The sequence below is a fragment of the Pelophylax lessonae genome, assembly GCF_965119305.1.
Source record: "Pelophylax lessonae genome assembly, chromosome: 8".
Lineage (NCBI taxonomy): Eukaryota > Metazoa > Chordata > Amphibia > Anura > Ranidae > Pelophylax > Pelophylax lessonae.
The window spans coordinates 206,070,065-206,096,469 of NC_138775.1; the positions used below are offsets into that span (position 1 = coordinate 206,070,065).

Consider the following 26,405-nt stretch of genomic DNA (forward strand, 5'->3'; position numbering starts at 1 on the left):
TCATGAGAACAGAAACAAAAAAAAAAAATAAATAAATAAATAGGGGAAACCCTTCCCAGTGTTTTAAATGTGTGACATCCCTGATGGGGGTAATAACCCCGATTATATCATGTGAAAAAATTAGGGAAAGAAAAAAAAAAAGGGACCCTCCCAGTGTTTAAATATGTGACAATCCTAATAGGGATAACAACCCTGATTTTTTTCATGTGAGGGAAAAAAAAAAAAAAAATAGGGGAAAAGGGGGGAAATGAAAATCCCCCTGCATTAACATCATTAGCTTAGTTAACATTTATGGTAGGGGAGGCATGTATATCATGAAAAATATGAAATTATAAAGAACAATCTAGTTAGGCTATATTGCCTTCCAGTTGCAATACTATCTAGGCTCCAGATAGCTATTAATAAGGGGGGAAGACTAATATCTTACAAAGACCGGGGTTCTCCCCCAGCCTTATCCCAGCCCCCTGTCTTCAATTCAGCCATCTACACCCTTAACCAAGCAGAACCTATAATAGATCATCGAACATCTCACAATACCTTCAAAGCTTAAATGTCTAAATTTCAACCGGGGGTTCCCCTTGAAATTCTACCGTGTCCATAAAAGGTGTGAGAAAAAAAAAAAAAAAAGAAAAAAAAAAGAGAAGAGAAGAGGGGGGTGAAAAATGTCCCCCTACCAAAATTTGTGTCTTAAACCGAAAAAGAGGGATAACGGACCCCTACATTTTATAGTGATAAAAAGAAAAAAAAAAAGAAAAAAAAAAAAAAAAGAAAAAAACTGAAAAGAGGAAGAGGGGGTGAAAAGACCCCCATCGAACTCAAGTCCTTATCACCATTGTGTCTTGACCCATAACGGGATAATATACCCCTGTACTTCACTGTGCCAAAAAAAAAGGGGGAAAAAACCCCGAAAAAGGGGATTCTTTGCTTTTTATAAATTCCCTATGTGGGTTACTAACCTATTCCCATGATCTACTATCCTAGGCTCTAATCTCTCTCTCCCTTCCTCCCCCCTATCTATCGAGGATATGTGTATTCCCTCGGCCTGTTTCCACCAATCTTTCCCAGCCAGTTTGGAACCTCCACGGGTGGAGTTCCCAGAAAGTCAAATAGGGCCGCTCTATCCTGGAAGCCCCGCAAAGTAAAAAATCGCCCATCATTATTAAATGTTACTGTAAACGGGAGCCCCATCTATAGGAGCATCCTTTTCTTCTGGCTAGTTCCAGGATTGGTTTCAGCATGGCTCTTCTCTGTAAAGTCCCTTTAGAGATATCCGAGAAAACCTGGATAGACATCCCCTCCAATTTCCACTCTCTGCTATCTCGCGCCATTTTCAATATCAGATCCTTTTGAGCATAATAGTGTACTTTGCAGATTACATCCCTTGGTTTTTCCTGATCTTTTTTGATTGGGCCTGGTACTCTGTGTATTCTGTCCAATTCTACTTTGCCCGGGAAACTTGACCCTAGGATATCTTTAAATAGCCTATTAACTGTTCCTTCCAACTCCGTGTTCTTAATTGACTCCGTTAGTCCTCTGATTCTTAAATTGTTGCGACGGCTACGGTTTTCCATATCTTCGATCTGTAACTGTAACTTAGCATCTCTTTCCTCCTGTTGTTCTATCTTTTTCTCCATCAATGTTAGCCATTCCTTTATTGCCACAATCTCTGCGCTCTGCTCCCTTTGTCTGGTGGATAGTGCCTGTATCTCATTTTTAATAAGCTTAATTTCTTTTTTATGGGTCTCTTCTACTCGACCTACTAATTGTTCCATGTCGGTTTTGGTTGGGAGTGAGCTGATCATAGCTCTAAACTCTGCTATTTGCGCTGCCTATTGGGGATTTGGGACGGGTGAACTCTTCTCTGTCTGATTTTTAACATTGGATCCCGAATCCCTATCCCCTATGGGAGAAGTGGCCCCAGAGTCTATGATGTCACTAGAATCCCAGTCTGTTTGTGTGTCTCCCATCTCCGCCATTTTATTTGCTGTTGTAGATCTCTGGCTTGCGCATAAGAACTTTCTTATCTCTCCTTCTGGTTTCCCTGGGTTCTTTACAGTGTTTTTTTTTTAGCTTTCCGTTTTTTTGTGAGGGTCATTTTAGTACTTTACCTTACCGCGTGTAGGCCAGTAATATCTGACCGAGAGGCCCACCGCTCTCTTTCCACTTTCTGTTATAGTGTCTCTGTCTCCTTATGTGCAGGCTTGCCCTATCGGTTCCCTCTCGATCCTTGGGTAGTGACACAGATTAGCTTTTTTATTGCCAGTTTTATCACTCACAGCCTCTTCTTGTGATCATCTGCATATATTGTATCACGGTATTCTCTATCCACTTAATTTAATGGCGTGTGGTAGTTTAAGAAACAACATAGAACACCACTCACAGTTTTGTTGTTTATCTCCTCCTCAAGAGTCTCTCTTCCAGGGATGCATCGTGTTTCAGCTACTTTGCCATAGTCTGAGTATGTAATGAAGTAGGCTGGGTGAAGGTCACAGGGTATCCCAGCAGCTTTGCTCCAGTTCGCTCCACCTGGGTCTTTGCTGGGTGCTCCCTCTGTGCTTACTGCCAGTCTGTAGCGATGGATATCAATCCAGGCTCCGCTCTCGCCCTCCCAGCCAGCCAAGGGCAAAGTCCACAGGGCGAGCGTGATCCCAGCTCCTTCCAAACCCCGGCCGCCTAGACAGCAGGTCGGGGAGGGTGCAATAGAAGCCGCTGTTGTCGCTCTCTCATCCCTCGTTGCCTCGTTCTGTCAGCGAGTGGCGTCCTCCGCTCCCCGCCTCCACAGCGTGCGTCTGACCCGCGGGAGTACTTCCGAGCTACGAGGTATGCCGTGATCTCCGAGTATCGCCGGCCCCCAATGGAGAGAATGGGGAGAAGGTCCGACAGCTCACACCATCTCTATCCCGCCATAATGCGGGCTTTTCGGCTTCCTTCGGGTAAGCTCCTGATCAGGGAGGGAGTCTTCGCACGAGGCTCACGGAGCGCGTCCTCTCATGACCGCTTCCGGGCACGCCCCCAATAACCTGTTGTAAGACACTTTTATGGACTTCACTAGACCCTATGTGAGGGTTTCTATGCACTAATACTTTGGTTTGGGTGTATTATTTTTGTGTTTTGATTATATTGATTAAGAATTCAATACCTATGTTCACTGTTTGCAATTGAAAATCATCACTACACCCCCCCCCCCCCCCGTAGGGGGACTTTCAGATATTATTTGTTCAAGGCCACATCTGCACTCCCCACTTTGATTTGCCACTTTCATTGGTGTTATACCTGTGGTCCACATCACTTCACCAGTGGTAACAATTAAATTTAGCGCACCAAACTATTTATTCTTCATGTTTGTTATGTGTTCCCATTCACACAGCAATATTACCTTTTAGATGTCTCTCAAAAGAAGGTGTCATGGCTGACTGAAAGGTATTTTTTGAAAGATGATAGAATGAGTGTGTCCTAAGTCTGTCCTCCTCAACATGCAGTAACCCCAACATCTACACATTTAACCCTTTGTTAGGACAGACAATGTTCAAACCTAGTTACAATTGATATTGAAGATCTGCCTGCACAGTGCAGACAAGGTTAACTATGGCAAACACGTGCTCTGCCCCCTCACAAACAAAGCAAACTACCTAGAATGTTTCCTTGTTATATGGCTCAGAATAGAGCATCTAAAAAGTGAATAGGTACAGTATCTCACAAAAGTGAGTAGACCCCTAACATTTTTGTAAATATTTTATTATATCTTTTCATGTGAAAACACTGAATAAATTACACTTTGCTAGAATGTAAAGTAGTGAGTGTACAGCTTGTATAACTGTGTAAATTTGCTATCCCCTCAAAATAACTCAACACACAGCCATTAATGTCTAAACTGCTGGCAACAAAAGTGAGTACACCCCAAAGTGACAACGTCCAATATGGTTCCAATTAGCCATTTTCCTTCCCTGGTGTTATGTGACTTGTTAGTGTTACAAGGTCTCAGATGTGAATAGGGAGCAGGTGTGTTAAACTTGGTGTTATCGCTCTCACTCTCTCATACTGGTCACTGAAAGTTCAACATGGCACCTTCTAGCAAAGAACTCTCTGAGGATCTGAAAAAAAGAATTGTTGCTCTACATAAAGATGGCCTAGGCTATAAGAAGATTGACAAGACCCTGAAACTGAGCTGCAGCACAGTGGCCAAGACCACACAGTGGTTTAACAGGACAGGTTCCACTCAGAACAGTCCTCGCCATGGTCGACCAAAGAAGTGCACGTGCTCAGCATCATATCCAGAGATTGTCTTTGGGAAATAGACCTATGAGTGCTGCCAGCATTGCTGCAGGGGTTGAAGGGGTGGTCTGCATGACTGTTGTCCCAGAAGGAAGCCTCTTCTTAAGATGATGCACAAGAAAGCACGCAAACAGTTTGCTGAAGACAAGCAGACTAAGGACATGGATTACTGGAGCCATGTTCTGTGGTCTGATAAGATCAAGAAAACGTATTTGGTTCAGATGGTGTCAAGCGTGTGTTGCAGCAACCAGGTGAGGAGTACAAAGACGAGCGTGTCTTGCCTACCATCAAGCATGGTGGTGGGAGTGTCTGAGTGGGGCTGCATGAGTGCTGCCAGCACTAGGGAGCTGCAGTTCATTGAGGGAACTATGAATGCCAACATGTACTGTGACATACTGAAGCAGAGCATGATACACTTCCTTTGGAGACTGGGCCACATGGCAGTATACCAACATGATAACGACCCCAAACACACCTCCCTCCAAAAGGACCACTGCCTTGCTAAAGAAGCTGAGGGTAAAGGTGATAGACTGGCCAAGCATGTCTCCAGACCTAAACCCTATTGAGCTTCTGTGGGGCATGCTCAAACAGAAAGTGGAGGAGCGCAAGGTCTCTAACATCCACCAGCTCTGTGATGTCTTCATGGAGGAGTGGAAGAGGACTCCAGTGGCAACCTGTGAGCTCCATGCCCAAGAGGGTTAAGGCAGTGCTGCAAAATAATGGTGGCCACACAAAATATTGACACTTTGGGCCCAATTTGGACATTGTTACTTAGGGGTATACTCACTTTTGTTTCCAGCGGTTTAGACATTAATGGCTGTGTGTTGAGTCATTTTGAGGGGACAGCAAATTTACACTGTGCATGTAACAAATATAAAGTAGTTGGTATTCCAGTTTGATTGCAAAAGTCAAAATACTATTTAAACTGTAGAAACAGAAAGGGCTATAGCCCTGGATGCCAGTCTGGAAAGGCCCACCATTGTTAAAAATTCATGGCCACCCAATGTCCACTCTGACACATCCTACATATAAGCCTATTTTTTACACTATTGTGTAGTGACATATGGTAAACATATATACTTTATAACAATAGCTCTAGTCTGATAAAGCGTCCTTATTTCAGGTATAAAAGCTTTCAAACTCACCTGATCCATTATCTAGAAGTTCTAAAGTAAAAGGAGCTCCGGTTGTTGGTTCAATGATTGCTGTGACCTTTGCATTTATTACAGGCACAAACCCTTGATTAACAGAAGCATAGACAACCATTGGTTTGGGGAAGTCATTAGCATCTTTATCCATATGTGCATTTACAGTAACTGGGGGCACATTTTTGTCTACTGCTTTGGAAGTCACAGTGATACCTATAGCTTGAATCGTTGTAAGAGTATTGCAGAGAGTATAGTGCCAGGGTCCTATCTGCAAGTAGAAAAATGGTAATACTTTAACTAGGATGTATAAAGGTAAAGAAACAGCTTTTACTTTTTGCATTATTACTTCTGAGACCACACCAGAAAGCTTCAAACATGCAGATTTGTCTTTGAAATTTTGAAAAGGCTTACTTTTTGTGCTGTTTTTTGTTAAACAGTGTTGAATAAAAAGTCTAAAGATTACAAAGTAGAAGTTAAACCTCTAATTATGTAAAATCTATTATTATTATTATTATTGTGAACAGCAGGGTCATTTGTAAGCTAAGCACCCTCTAAAAGAAAAACATCTCTGCTTACCTTTCCAGTGGTCCATGTCTTCCAAACACTGTTTTCCTTTCACCAACTGATGTAGCACTATATGACTTATGAGGCAGTGGGAGGAACAACAGCATTCGGTGAATATAGCAGGTATTCAACCTACCTGGAAATGTTGATTACCTGCAGTCGCCGAGGACCATTAAAGCACTGGAGCTTTAAGGCTTTTTTCACACGACTGTTCTGATCCATCTGTCTGTTTTTCAGGCGGACCCGATCGGGCCACCCATTGACCTCTATGGGGAGGCGGACACCCACGTGGCATCCGATCTGACAAGCTCAACTGAAAACAGATGTATGGCGATACGTTCTCCATCCATCCAGCCATCTGTCCAGCAGGCTCTCCATTTTCATCCGATCTCCCCATAGAGGAGAGTGGGACTCTAACATGTCTGTCTCTACACAGTGAGTGGAGACAGACCTGTCATCAAAACGGATCCACCCCGTGTGAAAGGGGCCTAAGACTCTGGCTGCAGGAAAGGTAAGTATAAATGCTCTTCTTAACAGGCTTAGTTTATACTTCAAAAGGAATATGCACACTTAAGAGGGAACATACATTGCATTTTTAGTGAGCACATATTTTGAGATATTATTAGCGTAAAGCGGAGCTCCGCCCAAAAGGGGAAGCTCCACTTGCTTGCTTCCTCTCCCCCTCCAATGCCACATTTGGCACCATTTGAGGGGGAGCAGGTACCTGTTTTTGACAGGTACCTGCTCCCACCTTCTGATGACTTCACCACGGTGAGTTCACCCAGAAGTTAGCCCCCCCCCTCCTTCCTCCACCGCCAGGCCATTTACAAAGTGCAACACGCTTCGCACATGCACAGGAGGGAACTGATTGTAAAGCCGCAAGGCTTCACTGCCAGTTTCCATTACAAGAAATGGCGGCAGCGGCACCCAAGAGACGATTGAAAAATTGTATGGGTTGCGGACATCACAAGATCCCTAGACAGGTAAGTGCCCTAATATTAAATGTCAGCAGCTACAGTATTTGTAGCTGCTGACTTTTAATATTTTTGTTGATCACTTTAAGATTGTTATTTTTAACAAACCTAAACAAACAACAAACTCCTATATTATTTTGTTATTGTAGATTAGGCACTAATGGGAGTTCAGTGTGATTTAATGCAATTGTTTTGTGTCTGTCCTACCTTAACAATTGACATAAATATCAGACACATCAGGATTGATTTACTAAAGGCAAATAGGCTGAAAAGGAATTTTCCCTTAGCTTAATGAATAAGGTTAAGCTCTGTTGACTTCTTTCATTCAATCATGTGCAAGAAAAAAAATATATATTTTTTTTATCTTCCTTACACACGATTGGTTATTCTTTGCAACTCTTTGAATTTACACCACATTCACTAAGATGAGTAAAGCCTATTGCCTTTAGTAAATCAACTCCATAGGGAGTCAGCTAGCTTGTAAACTTGAGAAAATATGGCTGGTGGTCACTCCTGGATCGAGCAGTGATTATAGTGGTCATCACTATCTTGCTGTAGTGATATTCATTTTAGGGTCATTTCCTGGCTATAAGAGATAACGTGGTGATCATACTCTTGCTATAGTGCAAGTATTGTATTGGGTATTTTCTGTTTGCAGCAGTGTTAGTGATTGCTCCTTGCCTGTAATAGTTGACATTCCCCAGGTCAAGCTGGTGTTAAACCCTTATTGTTTCAGTGGGTATTCTCTGGGTCTACAGTTTTTCAATCCATAGTAGCAGTGGTCAGTCTCTGTGTCCTATGCTGGTGACTTGTGAGTCTTGGGTTTAACAGTAATACATTCTTGAAACTAGTAGTGATCACACTTGTGTTGAATGGTGGTAAATTCTGCACCGTCCCACAATATTGCTTGAATTGATACAGTGATCTGTCAGGTTTTTTTGTATATTCAATCCCCTGGTTTGTACTCAGCTTTACTTTACTCTACTCTGGGTCCACTGTTGTCCACCAAAAGCTAAGCTCTGTGCAGGATATACAGTATTTCATTTAAACACAGTCCTTAATAGCCAAGGCAGCAAAGACAAAGGATATGAATCCACTTTGTGTGCACCAGATGCCTTTGCAGACTCAGTTTTACCTTGTGAAAACAACACTGGCACCATCCATGGGCTGCATAATAGTCTGTGCAGGGAACAGGGCGGTGGGAGGGCCCAGCAGGCCAACCCACTACCGGGTGAATGTAGGAAACTACAGGAGGGGGCGGGTACAAAACCAGTTACCCTGCATAAGGAGAGAGAAGCAGTGACTGGTCTTTATTACAGGAAGTTCCTGCATAGAAACAATGTTTTAAGCTGAATTTTGGCATAAACTAGGATGAAATACACACAGAACAACAAGATTCAAGTAATAATACACATGCCTCTTATATTTAAATATTTGCTTATACCAGAGTTCATCTTTAATTTTATGACAAAAACAGAATTTCAGGCAAGTAGAAAGTGAAATGACTCCAGCTAATTATAGTAGGTGGGTGATGTGTCATGTGCTGCCATCCCGGAGCACTAGAATTGGACGAGGCATGTGAGATTAGTATGAGTGGACAGAAAGAGGACCAATGCTGCACTGGGGTGAATAGCCAGATAAATAAAATGAGGTTATATTTCTTTGCCCTTGACAACAGTGGCTGCCATGATATAGTTGTAGTTTTAACTTAGGCAAGGTAAAATTTAGCAGTTTTAAGAACTGGGCTATTTTTTAAATGTTTTTCTAAATTATACTGTATATGACCCTATTTTACACTAGCATTTCATTATTTTTTTTTTTTTTTTAGCAATTTCAAAATGAATAAACAGATGATTTACCTCAGCAGATCCTGGAATTTGAAGCCTGGAAGATTTAGTGGTGGCGTCATTTACGAAGTTCGCTCCAGTGTATATTACTCCTATTGGATTCTGCAAGGTAATAGTGGGTACAGCACTCTGCCAAGTTACCAAGAAAAAGGTTTCATTTCCCACTGTTTTATCAATAAAAACAGTGCCCTTTAGACAGTCTGATTGTGGGAGTGATGCCCCAGTGCTCTCCAGCTGTGCAAAAGAGAAAGTTAGAATATATAATTAGTAGCAAATTTTCTAATCCAATTTTTAGATCCTGCCTCCAGCTTATTAAAGCGGGGGTAAACTCTGTTTTTTACCTTGTACCTACTGGTAAGCCCTACCTCTAGGTTCAGTGAATATCTCCTGAACCTGGTAGGATATATTCCAATATGTAGCAGCCAGTGACATCACTGGCACATTCCCACTGGGCTCTCATCGGATGGCATACTCGAGTATGCCATACATTGAGAGTGTTGTGCAGTGATCATGGCTCCTGCGCACATGAATGGGAGTGACATTCAGCCATTCAGAGCTTGCAAACCTGGAAGAAAGACCGGGTGAAGATAGAATCCCTGTCAACGGTGACAGTCTGCCGCTGGAGGGATCCATTTTTTAGGTAAGTCTGATATAATGTGCTAGTATATGGTGCATACTAGCACATTATGGCTTAAACCTACAGGAGGACCAGTTTTTTTTAAGTTTTCTACCGCTTAAAATTGCTTACCTAGATATGTGGCCATTCACAGAATGCCTTGCATATTTCTCTGATTGAACTGGGTAGAGTTTGTGACATCACCGTTCTGCCTCTCCACCTTGTCCAATCAAAGAACATCTTGCATTAATTGAGAAAAATGCAAGGCATTCTGTGAATGGCACTCATGCTGAACAGGCGACCCACTATGGTTATAATGCAGCAAGACAGCTGCTCGGCACGGGACCCAAAAGACAGCAGCGATCACTCGAAAAAAGTCAGGTGTGCTATACTGAAGTTTGATTCAAGGTTGGAGCAGAAAAACACTGTACTAGGAATGTGTGAATCTTTCTGGGTTCGATTTGTGGGCAGTTTCACATATCTCGCTTGAGGTTCAAAGGTTGTGAACTGTGGGGTGGCAAATCTTATTTTTCAATTCTTCTCATTTGTAGGGCTAATAAGTAAATTATTGTCAAACAAAAGACATAGGAAAACTGACACTGTCATGGAGGACATGTAGAAAAATGAAAATAAAGACATAAACAAAATATTAAAGCAGTATTTCTCCCTACACAGAATTGTGATCTCTCCCTAATAATTCCAACACACACTTACAATGTAGGGTTGATTTACTAAAACTGGAGAGTGGACAATTTGGTGCAGCTGTGCATGGTATTCAGTCAGCTTGTTCGGTTAAGCTTTGACAAAAAAAAAAAATGGAAGCTAGAGTTAGAGGTAGGTGGGCCACTGTTCCCCAGCCAGGTTAGAGGCCCTCCACTGTCAGTACTGGCGTGCAGGCAGCCAAGCCAGAGCCAGGTGGCATGCAGCTTCTCTAGAAGATCCAGCTACGGTAAGGAGTCGCTCAGCTATTGCTACCAGAGTGCTCCAGTTCCAATGTGGTGGCCCTTTGTCCTTGGTCTTGGATCCCTCCAACTGTTCACTTGTGTTACAAGAGCTACTTTGGACTTCACTGTGAGGGACGCTGTTTATGAAAATAAGTGAAAGTAGCTGTTATCTGAACTGTTTTACTGGAGCAGCAATTCTGAGGTTGACTCTTTGCTTCATAACGTCATTTAAAGACTAAACTGTGCAGCTACATGTTACCCTGACTGACTACTACAGAGAATGCAGTGAAGAATCCATGTTTGTGCAGCTTTCATAATCAGATTCGGTAGTGTAGGCATTTTTTGCCATCCTGAATTTTGTATTATCGCTTCTAACTTTGCACCTAATTAGTAAACTGCATGTTACAGTTACTCCCTGTCTGATCATTTTGTTGATTACATATTCTGTTACAAATTCATGACTAAAAACAATTTCCATTCATCACTTTTATCTGGTGTTGTATCCTTCAGCACAGCTTCGAGAAAGTATTCATACATTTTCATTCAATAACCTGCCTTATACACAGAGCTTGTCACGTCTGTCCTTTTGACTTTCATAGTGTGACAATGTAGCCAGCATCAGTTGCATGCTGCAATTTTTTTTATTTTCCAGATGCTAAAAAAATGTCATGTGGATTAGAAAGAATTCATCACCTGAATAGTTTGATCAACTTCATATCCACTTCCAGATGTCATGGAACTGAATGCATCAATCAGACTATTAGCATCAACATTATCTGAGGCATAAAAGTTTAATCCACCTAAAAAATGGATACATGAGCACATCAAACCAAAAAACAAACATATTAATCTTAAAACAGCAATAAATAACAGCAATAAAAAAACAGCAATAAATAGCTCTAATAAACCAGGCTGAACAGCCAAAATGTTTTTTTCACTATATTTGTGCAAAAGATTATATAATTTGTCCCAAATTTTGATACTATCATTTTTGCTGGACAGCTTGATCTGCCTGTAAATTTGGAGAATAATATAAAAGAAATCTGTACAGAGAATTTTACTTTTATTAAAGGTCCTGTCTAAGAGTAGAAAAAGCAAGATTTCTGCTATTACCGCTTCTGTGACTTTTTTATTTCGTTTAAAAAACATAGGGGCCTCTCTAAGCAGTCTGTTCAATGTATCTTCAATCAAACAGGTCCCTGTACCATCTATACCTGGCTAACAACTGGCTTCTGTGGAAAGTTCATGCTGGAGAACCAGCATTCATTTAGTCCCTGCATCAGCATCATGTTTATTTTTTCGTTCCATCATCTGGTTGAACAAAAAAACTGTGTGGACCCAGCTTCACTGTATGGAAGCTGCTTTGCTAGAGCTATTGAGGTTGTTTGAAGTTTTCCTTCATCTGACTGGAATTGGAAATCTAAAATCTTTTTTAGAACCTGATTTATAGATTAAATATGCTAAAGATTTAATTACATTAAAGCGTTTGTTACCCCAACATTTCATATTTCTGATATGGGCCTGCCGTACCATGTACTTGTATGAGAAAGTATCCCGCTCTCTTTGTATTGTTTCCTTTGTGTGAATATCCTGGTGACCCTGCCAGTCCCTCTGCTTTCCTATAGGAAAAAAACTGACCACACTAAGCAGGAGAGCACACGTGGTCAGTTCTCTAGCTATGCTGGGAACTCCTCCAATGATCAGACTTGTCCTGACATGCCCCCCCCCCCGCCCCTGCACAGCCATTCACTAGGAAGCTCAGTGTACTGTTATTGGGTATTCCTTTGCTTATGTTAGTGGTTTCCGGTGGCTGGAACGAATGTGGTGAGCGTCCGCTTCCGGGTATCGTCTGACTGATCCACCTCCCTCGGCTATTTATTGGTGTGGTGTCTCCGTCTAGCCACACCCCTGACAACGTCACTGTATGACTAAACGCGTCAGGATTGGCTGACGGCTGACGCATGCGCAGGCGAGGGACGCGGCGGCCATTTTGTTGGTGGGGAAACCAACGATCGCTTGTATCTGATACTACTGAACGCTGACATTTGGACACCAAGATGTAAGCTGCTTTCTTTTTACTATAATAAACTTGTTGAGAATCGCTACACTATGAGGAGCATTCGTGTTTATATTTTTTGAGAGCGGCGAGGTCTTCAAGGTTGATTCCAGACCACAGCATTAGGAAGTTGAGAGAGGAGAGTGGATTTCACCAGCCTTCCATACACTTTTACTTTGGGCGCTGCATGACCCTTGTGGGTCTAATTTCATAATTGAGATTAGCGCGACACCTTTTCACCAGTGTACTGTTGCTTATCCTCCCTCCAGCTTCTATGCAACTGAGAACAGAGGGAATATGATCACTTATAAAAAAAAAAGGGGAAAATAGGTTTTTTTTACTTCTATTTATTTTTTTAAAGTGAATGGCTTGTTTTAAAGGTAATCATTTACAATCACTTTAACGCTCTGTGTGCCCTAATTAGCTAAAAAAAAAAAAGGTTCAGCACTTAGCTCTCCCGAAGATATTAGGCCCATGTCAGGCTACCAATCCTATTGCAGCTGGCAACTCACCAGCAACAGGATAACCAAATAGAACATTCACCGTCTTCTGCAGTGTTGCTTTCTCCGGGGCCTATAATTTTAGGTTGAGGGTGCATTATGAAAGCCTTCATAAATGGAAAGCATATCTTCATAATTGCTCCTTTGTCAGCTATTATTGCGTTATCTATATGCATGTTTTTGTGCTTTGGTTAGCATTGACAGTTACAATACTGTGCAATTAAAATGAATCAATGTATTAATGAAGTAAAGAAGAAAAAAAACTTGCCAGTTTGTTGTGTAATTTGTTCAAGTGCTTTTGCAGCATCTGGTCCAAGAGCTATTACATGTATTATTGCCCCGCTGTTTATTAAGGCAGAATGACAGGCAGTAGGGAAGGTTGAATCTTCTCCATCTGATAGCAAAACAAGTTCTGTACCATAAGAAGACTTATCACTGGTTCCTTTATTTACCTGGAAGGTATAAAAACAAAATATGAGACAAATTCAAAATAACTCAAAATTACAATAAGTGTATTCCTTACAAATATCTAGGCAGGCTTGGGAGCGGTAGCATAGGGGGGTGGAAGGGCATCCTTTGCTCTTTTCATCCCTAAGACTAATACTTAGATCAGAGTAGGCAAGTGACTCTGTTCTCTAACCATACTAGAGGTATAATACTACAAATATAGTTTTAGCAAAGTGATAGTACTTTAAATTGTTATATATTGTTTGGGCAGAGGGACAGGGAACTCTGTAAGTTTATCTATCATGGCAGTGGTGAAAGTGGCCATGCTCTGAAAAAATACAAGTGTCTGTTAAAGGGAATGGGTGATCTCTGTTAGCATGCAGACAACCCTGAACTCACAGTACTGTGCAAACATGTTAAGCCCCGTACACACGTACTGAATGTCAGCCGAACGATCGGCCGTCTTTTGTCCGGTGCTGTCCTGTTGGTTGAAAAGTGCTAAAGACTGCACGCGAATTTTGTCGGCCATCAACAGCCGACTGCAGAAGTGATGCCATGTGATGGTTAACTTTCCGTGTGTTTTTTCTTCTCTGAGCATGCCCAGTCTTGCTCATCTGCTGTTAGTAGGCCGAATTCTGTACTGACTGGCGAACAATCGGCCATTTAGGTGACGGCCAACAAAAATTTTATAGCCTGCACACCCGATTCTGTCCGGCCGAAAAGTCGCAGTCGGTTGTCGGAAGCATCATACTAACAATCCGACAATTGGCCGATCGTTCGGTGGCCGAATATTTACGGCCGACAATCGCTACGTGTGTACGGGCCTTCAGACAGGTGTGAAGAAATGCTATAAAGAATATGCTATAAAAAGAGCAATGATTTTAATGATGCTTATAGTGAAACAATAAAAATGAAAAATTCCTTTAGATATGGTGCCTGGGGGGTCCCCTTAGTCTGCCTGTACAGTTGTGCATCTTTACCATGTATAGAACCTCCTGCAGCAAAACTGACATTTATAAAGAAATAAAAATAACATTTAAATTGATTTTCCCTGAAATCTTACTTTATTTTGCAAACAAAGGCTTGGGACCAATCTGTATGATGAGGCCACAATTTAGTGCACTCAGAGCAAAATTAGAGATTTTTTTAATACATTTTGGTGTCACTTTGGCAGACTTTGGATGGAAATAACAATATTTTGCACCACAGTGAGCAATCCTTATGTGAAGAAGCCAAATTATAGTACACTCAGGCCAAGATTAACAATTTCTTTTTAGCTGAAGTCTGGTGTCTCTTTAATAGACTTTAGATAGAAGTAACAGGTGCAGAACAATTGAGCTTTGGGTGTTAATGGTGCCTTCACCGCGTAACCTTCTAGGGGTACTCTTGATAAAAGCATGATTCGGCCTTGCTCTAAAAAAATAAAATTTGATGCCCTGGTCAAACAGTTGCAGTAATATTGGGCTTTGGGTGTTTATGGTGCCTTCACCCCTAAAACCTTCTAGAGGTACTCTTGATGAAAGCAAGAATTGGCCTTGCTGTAAAAAAAATTTAATTTGATACCCCTGTCAAACAGTTGTGGAAAAATTGAGCTTTGGGTGTTGGTGGTGCCTTCACACCATAACCCTACAGAGTTACTCTTGATGAAAGCCAGAATTATCCTTGCTGTAAAAAATTTAAATTTGATGCGCCTGTCAAACAGGTAGAGAAAAATTGGTCATTGAGTGTTAATTGTATCCATGAAACCTATACTAAAAAAATTACTTCAAGATAAGATCAACCCCCACAAAGCTAGGCAGCCTAGACAGGCCTTAAGAGTTTTGGCATCCCAATAACACTTAATCAGCGAAATTGGCATCAGGGGCTTCATAGCTGCTGCCAATTCAGGACTGATTCATATTGACAAATGTCAGCCAGTCAACGGAGTGTGTGGACAGAAGCACTCTTTTATCAGAAAAGCTCCGGCAGCACTGAATGCTAGTTCAGAAAGCATGCTGGATGCCGGGAAGCCTAGCAGCTCAATTGCATACTGGTCAAGTTTCGGGCAGTGTTCTATTCTCATGGCCCAGAAACCCCAGTGGATCGTATACTGGAAAGCTCTCCATGTCTGTTTTTGCCCCTAGATAATCTGTCTCCATGTGATGCAAATGCTGCCGATGGGATGTTGAAGCTGACAGCCCTGGGTGCTGAGGACTAAAAAAAAAATGCATCACTGTGGTGGCCCCCTTCTTCACTGCTCCTCCTTTGACCAAGAGAAGCCTCAAAACTAGTTTTTCCATGAGACTTTAACCTACCAGAGTCTGGAAAGGTGCTTAATAAACTAAGGTGTCCTCAAAATATTTTATCCTGTGCTCCCTCTGCGAGGGCAGGATGAGTTTCAAGACTTTCCCCTTGTAACGGTGGTCAAGGAGAGTTGCCAACCAATGATCCTTATCCATGATGCTACAAATTCTTGTGCCCTTTCTCAGGCTTTGAAGAATAAGGAAGCTCATGCACCGCAAGTTTGTGGAGGCATGAGAAGCAGGGTCCTCGGGTCACTGAGTCCTACAATATCTGGAACTGCCTCCTCCCAGCCATGTACTATTCCCAAGGTTTCTGGAGACTGAAAACCATTTCTTAAGGTTTGGCGTGTGTCTTCCTCTGCTTCTGTGCCTCCAAAACTGCCAGAATCCTTCTCCTCCCTTTCCTCTTGTGTGTTCGATGACATCGCAAGAATGGTGTCTGCATAAAGCAGGCCTTGAGAGGAAAGGAAGTCCTCCCAACTGCTCTGCCTCAAGTGCCCTGTCCATTATGCCACACAGAGTATGCTCCAGCAGTAACACAAGAGGGATTGTGTCACTGATGCATGCATTGTCATGGCTCACCTTCTTTGTCGCCTCCTCATATGGTAACAGTACAGTGCATGCATCCTTTATCAGCAGGCATTGGCATGGGGGAAAAAACAAAAAACAAAAAAGAAAACACACAGCAACCCCAAAAAAAAGGGGGATACAGTACTGTATACAGCGCGAAATGTTATGTAATGCTGTATTAAACACTGCACTTCACTAACACTATACTAACACACTATACTAACTCTACACTAACACTCTACACTCAGAGTCACAATAGGTGAACACACAAACCCGCTAGTAGCAAACTGAGCCCTGCTCTATCTCCACTCCAACACACTGCAAAAGCTTTCTATGGGAAGGAACCTTTCATAGTGTGGTATGGGACTATGAGCAATGCTGTATTTTGGCCTAGGCCAACAAGGCCCAGGCCTAGGGCGGCACTTTGTGGGGGGGCGGCAAAAAAGCCGCCCCCCGCATGAAAAAAAAAACCCCGATCCGTCCTCTGAGTCTGCTCCCGTGTCTGCCTAATGCCGCCCGCAGCCACCTCCCACACACACAGTCCCGAGCGGCTCATGGCACTTATCGGCATCTTTTCAGCAGCAGTGGACCGGCCATGATAAACAACAATGTGATTCATTGCAGTCGCAGAGTGTGCAGTGGCACCGCCCCGCCTAAGTGCAGCTGTGAGTCCGTGCAGCCAATCATATTATTCATGGAAGGGGGTGGGATCAGGAGATTAATGGCAGGTTATGATCCTTCTCCCCTTCCCTCCTTGCTGCTCGGGGTATTCGCTCCTCCTTAGGGGTTACCCTGGCGCTTCCGCCCCTCCTTCCCTGGCTCCAAGAATGGAGCTCGCTCCCAGGTATTCCTGGCTCCTCCCCTGGCACCTCAGCTCCACCCCTTCCTCACTGGCCCGACTCCCGAGTATGGAACTTACCCTCAGCTAATTCTGGCTCCTCCCCCGGCTCACCATGGCGCCTTGCTCCACCCTTTTCTCCTTGGTGCGGTGCGATATGAAGCTCACCCCCAGGTTTTTGTGGGTCCTCCCCTGGCACCTCGGCTCCGCCCCTCCCTCCTCGACCTGCCTCCCGAGTATGGCACTTGCACCCGGGTACGTCTGGCTCCTCCCCCAGGCTTGCCCTGCCCCTTCTGGCTCCCGAGTATGGTGTTCCTGAGAGCACATCTGACCCTGTATCCCCATCCATCACCTAGCCCTCCTCCTCTCCAGGGAAGGATGCTGGGGATGTGAGGACTGAGGACCAATCAAGTTCTGCTAGGATCTTCCCTTCCTCTCCAGTACCCAGGATCGTACTCCCCTGGGGTGCAGCACTGAGGATGAAGAAGAACCAGGAGCTGCTTCAGGCTGTCAAGGCTGAGGACCTGGGCATCATAGTGGAGAAGCTGCTGCAGTGACCCAAGGCAGGTAAAGCCAGTGAGCAGTGGCGGCCAGTGTGTTGGGGGCACAGGGGTGCCGCCCCCCTATCCATGCGTCCGGCCCCCTAATCTACATGAGGGGCGCCGGACGCATGGAGTTCAATGGGGCTTTTTTTTTTTTTTTTAAATCACCTGATTAGAGCCAGAGGCTCTAATAGGCTTCAGCAAAGGGTGGACCCAAGGTGCAGAGCAGTGCGCCCCGAGCCCACCCATTGTGTGACAATAGAAAATGAAAATTCGCTATTGTCACACGGATCCTCCTCCTGGCCAATCAGGAAGCGGGTCCGAGACCCGCTTCCTGATTGGCCAAAAGGCAAACCCCATGCCATTTGCCGAGGAGAAGGCGGGAGGACTAAGGACTCGAGGAGACTGAATAGAGGCCACTGCTACAGGTAAGTGCACTGGTCTGGGGGGGGGGGGGCTTGGCACGCTGGTCTCTGCATTGAAAGGGGGGTATGCTGGTCTCTGCATTGAAAGGGGGCACAATGATCCCTGCATTGAAGGGGGCACGCAGGTCTCTGCATTGAAAGGGAACACACTGGTCTCTGCATTGAAAGAGGGGCACGCTGGTCTCTGCATTGAAAGGGGGTACGCTGGTCACTGCATTGAAGGGGGCCCGGTGGTCACTGTTTTGAAGGGGGCATGCTGGTCACTGTGCATTGAAAGTGGGCATGCTGGCACACTATACCTTGATTACTGAAGGCCCCTTTCACACTTTTGTGACCTCAAAGTCACGCAATTTTTTACAGCTTTTTTGCCGCAAAGCAATGCCTATTACATTTTTCTGTTTGCGCCCCCCCCCCCAAAAAATTTTGAGCACCAGCCGCCACTGCCAGTGAGCACACCCACCCAACTACATCTCTACCTACAGACATACCTACCTACTCTGATGATGATGATGGTTTTAAATGGGATCAGTCATTAGATCAGATTATACTGGGCAGGGAGGGGGGGTGATCAGGACAGGCTCGGGCAGGGGTGCCCCGGGGTCCCCATTCCCACTGGAGTCCCAGAGCCCAGTTTCTGGCACTTGGCTCCACTAATTCACCTTTCACTGCAGGGGAGAATTTTTATTTTTTTACTAGTAATGGCGACGATCTGCGATTTTTAACGGGACTGCGACATTGCGGCGCACAGATCAAACCCCTAGCTGACATTTTTTACACTTTTGGGGGGACCAGTGACATTACTACAGTAATCAATGCTAATAATATGCTCTGTCACTGTACTAATGACACTGGCAGGGAAGGGGGTTAACATTATGGGTGATCAAAGGGTTACGTGTGAGCCTAGGGGAGTGATTTCTAACTGTATGGGGGAGAGACTTGTGAAATGAACATAGAGACCTGTGATCCTAAATAGGAGTATCACAGGCGCTCTGTGATCATTTCAGAGAGAACAATGGTCAGCAGTGTTTACAACAGCGGACCGTCGCTCTCTCTCACCGGGGAAAGATCGCGGGTGCCCGACGGAAATTACGGTCGCCGGCCCTGTGGATTGGCATCCCCGCTGCCTAATGGGGGGCCCCCAGGAGCACTCTCGCAAACTGATGAACCCATACAAAACAACAAAATATACAAGTAGGTAGGCACTTTGTACCCACTTTTAATGTACAGAGAGGAGGAGGTGGAGGTCTAAGAGGAAAAGGTGGAGCCCAAAGAGGATGGGGTGTGGTTTACAGATGGCAGGGCGGGTTTGAAACAGGAAGGGCTGTGGCCTTGACAGGAAGGGGTGGGCCATAGTTAAATTAGGGGGTGCACGAGTTTAGTCAGGCCTAGGGCAGCACAAAACCTAAATACACCACTGACTATGAGCACTGAGCTGTGATTGGAGAAAGTCATCATCACTTTGTCCAATCAGAGCTCTGACAGTGCTCTGTGCCCTAATTGGCTGCCCCTAATTAGGGCCCTAGAATGCACTGTGAAGCGTGCAGTGCACTGTGGGGCACTTGACAGAATGTTTGCCTGCCAAGCGCCATGCAGACTTGGGTGTTAGCTGAACAGGCGTTGTTTGGGCCAAACTTTTGCTCGGCTCAAACCATTCGCCCAATACTAATCAGAATATGTCCAGCAGTGCCATCAGCACAGAACTGGCAGAAACCAGTGGCACCCAGGTACAACCCCCTACTGTCCGAAGAAGTCTAGCCAGAAGTGGCCGCTGATGAAGAAAATGGACAATGCTGACGGTATTAGTTATAAAAACTTAGTTATAAAAACTCAAGCAAAAACACATTTTTAACAGAAACAAGTATCCCCCAGATCCGCGGGTTACATGCCACAAATAAGTGCCCATGGCGGAAGAAAGGGTAGCTCTTTTGCTGATCTGACCAGCGGCGAGAATACCTGTGCCGCAACCCCTTTATATGTTGAGCCCCACACCTTCTAGAAAGTTCCAGTACACCTGATTGGACACCTTTACCTGTGCAGCAAAGTGTGAGTAAAATCTAAAGTGACAGCGCACCTGAAATTCAGCAACTTGTCACAATAGCTTAAACGTGCACCTACTAATTAGATATGGGGGGGGCAGGCCCATGTTCATGCAAGTGTGCCCGAATAAACAGAGCCCACCTTGAGCATTTTAAATGAGAAATAAACCCCTTTTGTTTGCATTTGTCATATAGTATAAATTATGCCATTTAGCTGCATGATGTGTGCTGGTACTCTGGATTCTCATGATAGCATTTACCACCAAAGACAAACCAAGGCTGGAGCTCAGTCTTATAGCAAAAATTTAGTTAAAAAAACAAACAAAAAAAAAAAACAAAAAAAAAAACTGCGAGAAGGAGGGTTTTTTTTTTAATGCAGAAGAGATATGGTGTGTCTCTTCTGAAAAAAAAAAGGATATGTAACTTCCTCCTCACAAACTTCTTAAACTTTTCCACATCTGCTGGGTGTCAGGATGAATAAACTCCGGTGCGCATGCATGGAAGTTATGTTATTTCACTTAGGCAATTCAAGATGGCCAAAGATCTTTGTAAGATTGCTGGAGGGGAGGTGAGTATAGTTCTGCCCTAATTAACCTCTTGCCGACAGCCGCACGACTATGTACGGCGGCGGTCAGCCCCTCACAGGCAAAGTGACGTATGGTTACGTCACTAGCCTGTGAGCCAATAGGGGGCGAGCTTGCGCCACCGGAGGCGCGCTCCCGCCCCCGCTCGTTCCCTATGAAGTCCACGCGTGTGACCGGCGGACCCGATGTCCGCCGGTCACTCGCTATCATAGGTTACAGCGGGAGAAAGGAAGGCGGCTAACATAAACAAAGCCGCCTGTCATTCTCCCCTGTGTATGCAGGATCGTATTTCTCTGTTGTTACACAAACAGCCACATCCAATCAAAGTTAGAAGCATGCCCCTTGGGACACACTTAATCCCTCCTTCTCCAATAAAGTTAACCCCTTCCCTGCCAGTGTCATTATTACAGTAACAGTGCATATTTTTAGCACCTGGTACTCCCAAAAGTGTGAAAAATATCAGTCAAGGGCCCAATCTGTCCACCGCAATGTCGCAGTCCTGCAAAAAAAAATTAAAATGACAAAAATCTTTCCCTTAGTTAGCAAATGCAATAACTTTTGCGCAAACCAATCAAAATACGCTTATTGCGTTTTTTTTTTTTTTTACCAAACATGTAGCAGAAAACAAATTGGCCTAAAATGTTAAAAAATTTTGATTTTTACATTTTTTTTTTTGGGGGGGGGGGGGGGGGTTTCATATAAAAAAAATGTGAAAAATATTGTTATTTTTGCAAAATTGTCGCTCTTTTTTTGTTTATAGCGCATGATCAAAAAATCGCACAGGTGATCAAATACCACCAAAAGAAAGCCCTGTTTGTGGGAAAAAAAGGACATCAATTTAATTTGGATAAAGCATTGCACGACCGCGTAGTTGTTCGTTAAAGTCACGCAGTGCCGAAACGCAAAATAGGGTCTGGTCAGGAAAGGGGTAAAATCTTCCGGGGCTTAAAGCGGAGTTCCGGGCACAAAATTCAATTTCTAATAATTACTGCATTGTATTCCTTACTCTCCGCTGAGTCAGAATTGGATATTCCCATAGTTTTTTTTTTTTCACTTACCTGTTTACAGAGGTTTGTATACTCACCTTTCAAAGGACTTCCTCCCTCCTGTGCCTCGGCTCTCCTCGTCACTTCCTGCCGCAATGCGTCCTGGGAGCTCTTCCTCTGCCCTCCCATGATGCACTTTGCAGTCACATGGGCGGCCGACCACTGTTCTCATTTCTTGACTCACAGGCCTACGCCCACTGGAATCAGGAAGAAGGGAAGACATTTCCCCACAACGGACTCGGCAATCCACAACAAAGATGGCGCCGCACATCAGAAATTATATAAAGTAAGATTTTATTCTTGCAAACTCATTATTTCACCATTCTAACCAGGATTAGCGGATGTATCGATGTGTAAGGGTGATTGTTAGGGGGAGATTGAAAAAAAAAAACGATTCTGTGCCCGGAACTCCGCTTTAAGTGGCAGATTTGGAATAGCAGGGGGTTGTTAACAGGCAGGCTAAAATTTCTCAAACAACAGCTTATTAATGTGTTGGGATCACACTCATGCTGGTCGCATATAGCTCATGAGTATGTGTGTATGTATTTTACATATAATTTATGGCACCTATATACTGTATATGGCATCAGCATATAACAGAGTGATTTACAGAGTGCATAAAACCATTTACATCAGTACATGCCCCCGAAGGAGCTCACACAGTCTAGTAACCATACTTTGTAGAGTCAGCTTGGTCAAATGTTAACTATCTACAAATGTGTTTTTGGTAGAAAACCAGATTACACAAGTAAAAACACAAAGAGAGATTATGCAAACTCCATGCACCTGGTGACTATGCTGTGGTTTGGGAATGCTATCCCCCCAGCCATCAATAACAGCACTCAGGTCTATAGGACTTTTATTAAGGATTGAATGTTATACTTATGTTCCTAACTCTCGAAACTTTGCTAGAGATCAGCAAATTTTTTAATAATAACTTACCTCAATTCCCCTTGTTAGTCCAGCACAAATATTTGTTCCTCCACCTGCAGTTCTGGGCAGAAGTGCTTTAAGTTGTTGCCGATGCTGATCACTGAAAACTTGAACTAATGAAGAAAGTAGTGTGGCGGAGCTTGAAAATGAAACAATTCCAACATATGATCCTGGTTCCACGATCTGAATGAGAAATACTTCTGCAGCCTGGTACAGCCTCTGAATGCGATTATACTGTAATCGATAAAATAGTGTTAATCCAATATCCATGTTTTTTCCTACCACTGTCATAAAAGCACACATGCATACACTAGGGTCAGTTTGTCACAAGTTAGCTATCTCTCCACCATGTTTTTTATTTATTAGTATGAAACCTGACAACCTGGAGGGATTCCATGCACCCATAAAGAAGACATACAAACCCTGAACAGATTATTTCCTGAGGTAAAACACTCCAGTAATGTAAAGCAGTGTTTCAAACTGATATTAACTTTCTACATTTTACATTGATTTTATGTCAACACTTGTCCAGAATCATACAACACAAATCTGATTGTACATAGATTAGATAATAAAAGCTGCTTACACCGCCCATGCTTCCTGAGACATCAAGTACTAGAGTGACCACTCTGTCTGAAGCCTGCAGCAATGAGAAGGTGGGTTCAGGAACTGGTGCTGTTGTTTGTGTGGTGGAACGTATATCAGTGGAGTCCTTGATAACATCCCATGTACTGCGATAGTTGCACATCCTGTTCTGTAAATTTGGAGCCTCCACATTATGATTTGTAGCATCACAAAATGCAGTTACCTAAAAAAAAATATTGATAATAATGAGGTTATACTGATATTAAAACTGGAACCATATTATAACATTATCATGACTGAAGAAAATATTTGATGTGGTTTTTAACAATAATGAGTCCATCAGCAATCCCGTTTATCATTATGGATGAGCTCCCAGGTCAGTCTGAACCCAATGTTTAGACTGAATTTTGGGAGATTCTGCAAATGGTCACACTAAACTGGGGCCTGGGGATGCCCCAAGACATCATTGACCAAATATGGTCAAGTCCATATTTGGTCAATGACATCACCTGGGAAACACCCCCCACCCCCTCCTTTGTTTACATTCTGCTCCAGAGACCAGGAACTACTGAGTCATGATGGGACATGGTGGTGGGATTATTCTTTCAGCAAGTCAGCTGGCGTTGTTCATCTTCATTGATGAGGATCTGCATCATTGCATGATATAATTGATGATGGATCAATACACATTGAGGGAAATTTTAGTTTTTTGCCTATTTTTTAATAAATTACTTTTTAAAAAGTGTGTCTTTATTTACTAAAATCCATAGAGTTTGGTATAGACCTCACACTATTTTTTTTGTTGTTCTTTGAGTGAACATCTATACCAGACCCTCATTACAGATAAGGCTATGATATGTATAAGGGGGAACTTCACACGTTTTTTTGTGTGGTCCCCCCAATAACATCTATAGCAAAGCCTGAACTAGAATATTTAGTATAGAGGGAAATCCCAAGTCATATGTTTATAAACAGAATAAAGCAGTCAGGTGCTTTTAATTTACCAACAATTTAAACAGTTTTTTGTCAGTGTTGCTGTAGTAGATTGTACACATTGTACAGATGTGCCACTTGACAGGCAAGTTAAGAGCATCCTCCAGGCATGTTATTTAAAGGAATTGTGTATTTTTACATTTTACTTAATGCTTAATTAAAATCACTGCTCCCCACCAAACTTAATTTGAAAAAAATGTTTTTAGTTTGGTTCATGTCACCCAGAGCACTGCCCATTTCCCTTTGCCAGGTGTTTCATTATCCCTTCCCTAATAGAGAAAATAATGTTCATTACTGATTTCTAAGAATTGGCTCCCACTGACTTTAATAGGGTTCAAATTTGGCATCCTAACGTTAGTAAAGTTTGGCATAGCCATCCTGAGCTGAATCCATGTTGGGCACACAACTGTTGTAGTATTATAGCACAATCATGGATCCAAACTCTTCAACCTACAGGAGCAGTCGGGCCATAAGAGGTTTGGCTATGCTTCACCTTTAACATAACAAAACAAAAAGCATACAGAAGAAAGGTTTGAGCTAACTGACAAAAGGGTAGCACCCCCAAAAATGCATTGTCTAGCAACCATTATACACAGGAGGTTGTTGGTCTTCAGTGGCTCTGTTGGTTAGCTCAGTCTTTAGCTAAGCTGCAAAGTACAGTACATGGGACAAGTTCAGTACATGAGACCATATTACCATCCACCTGGGACTGTGACAAAAGGAGTCCAGGATTGTAGCACAGCGCAAAACTATAGGTCATGGTATGGATGGCTCCAATAGACTCACTCTTGGTCAGTCTGTCAACATGTCAGACTTTCTTCCTGCTTGATGTGAGTGCAATATTTGTTCTTTTTAAGTGTTTACAACAATAATTACACTAGCTTGGGGGACCCACTTGTCATCATGCTTTCCATTATATTCCATGGGGGAGACTATAGGCTATATACTCCTGTCTTTCTGACCCTACATACAGTCTAACTGGAAACAATCATCTAATTTCTTTAAATATGTCATCATGTCATCGAATATGACAAATTGCAAGGAATAAATATTATTATACTGCAGGGGTGATTGTAACAATTTTGATATCTTGTCACAACGTACTTACATCATTTATTGCCGGTGAATACATTATAGATTCTTTTGAAGTTTGCTTTAAATCAGGTAGAAACACACAGCTGTCGTCATACAGTCCAGTGTCCATCTGAGGGACACATTTACAGTCCTTATTGGTACATGTATATTGTCTGTAAACACCTTTAAGTTCAGTTGGACACCTGTTAAAGAAATAATCAGATCAAGTATAAGTAAAGAATCGTACCAAGATGGAGCCATTTTTGAGAATAATGGTAGTTTTCTCAACTTGTAAGTAATGTTCAAGAAACAGTGATCACAATTACATGGGAGTATTTTAGGTCAAATTTTGTTTAGTTTTGGATAGAGTGCACTGCTTGTGTCCCGCTGGGGGAGATTCATTCTCTATTTGCTTTGGTGATCACAGTCTCTTGGACAGAAAGTGATGAAAATATTCAAAATGTTACAGTTGTCTCTGCAAGTAGGGATATCATCTCTCTATGGGGAAACCTGTTCAAGTAATAGCTGTCTAAGAGGATTTCTCCTCATTTCCACTCAGAGACAGTAAATTCTGTACAGGGATTTTTCCAACAGCAGATAGAATAAAAAGGGTTTTTGTCCAACCCAAAAAAAAAAAAAAAAAAGGACCCGTTGTTTTTGTGTATATATATATATATATATATATATATATATATATATATATATATATACACACAGTTGTGCTCAAAAGTTTGCATACCCTTGTAGAATTGGTAACATTCAGTATGTACTATTGAGTAAACAGGCAAAACACATTTCTTTCTTATGGGATTCCTTATTGTCAACTGTAGGTGATAACAGAATCGCACAATCATAAAACAAAACATGGCAACAAGTAAACAAATGAAATGACCCCTGTTCAAAAGTTTGCATACCCATTGTTCTTAATTCTGTGCCTCCTAGTCATGCAAAGTCTTTGGTCATCTTGCATTAACCATATTTGAGATCTCCTCAGAGTTGCTCGATGATATTAACCACTTGCCGATCGTATACTGTATATATACGGCGGCAGAGTGGCTCTCCCAGGCAAAACCATGTATCCGTATGTAATTTGCCTGGGAGGAGCTAGGGGGCGAGCTTGGGGGCGAGC

The 26,405-nt window shown here is 42.9% G+C and overlaps 1 protein-coding gene across 1 annotated transcript in view; it reads right to left on the reverse strand.

The window, feature by feature from the left end:
• The window catches only part of LOC309561730 (calcium-activated chloride channel regulator 1-like), a gene marked incomplete at its 3' end in the record, with an annotated part of 83,028 nt that overhangs the window by 24,242 nt on the left and 32,381 nt on the right, over positions 1–26,405 (reverse strand). The window contains exons 5-11 of the mRNA XM_082265723.1: positions 25,311–25,479; positions 23,211–23,432; positions 22,634–22,858; positions 13,190–13,373; positions 11,059–11,165; positions 8,818–9,039; positions 5,418–5,688 (exon numbers count right to left, since the gene is read on the reverse strand). Of these exons, the coding sequence (XP_082121849.1) occupies positions 5,418–5,688; positions 8,818–9,039; positions 11,059–11,165; positions 13,190–13,373; positions 22,634–22,858; positions 23,211–23,432; positions 25,311–25,479 (1,400 nt within the window). The remainder of the gene's footprint in view (positions 1–5,417; positions 5,689–8,817; positions 9,040–11,058; positions 11,166–13,189; positions 13,374–22,633; positions 22,859–23,210; positions 23,433–25,310; positions 25,480–26,405) is intronic.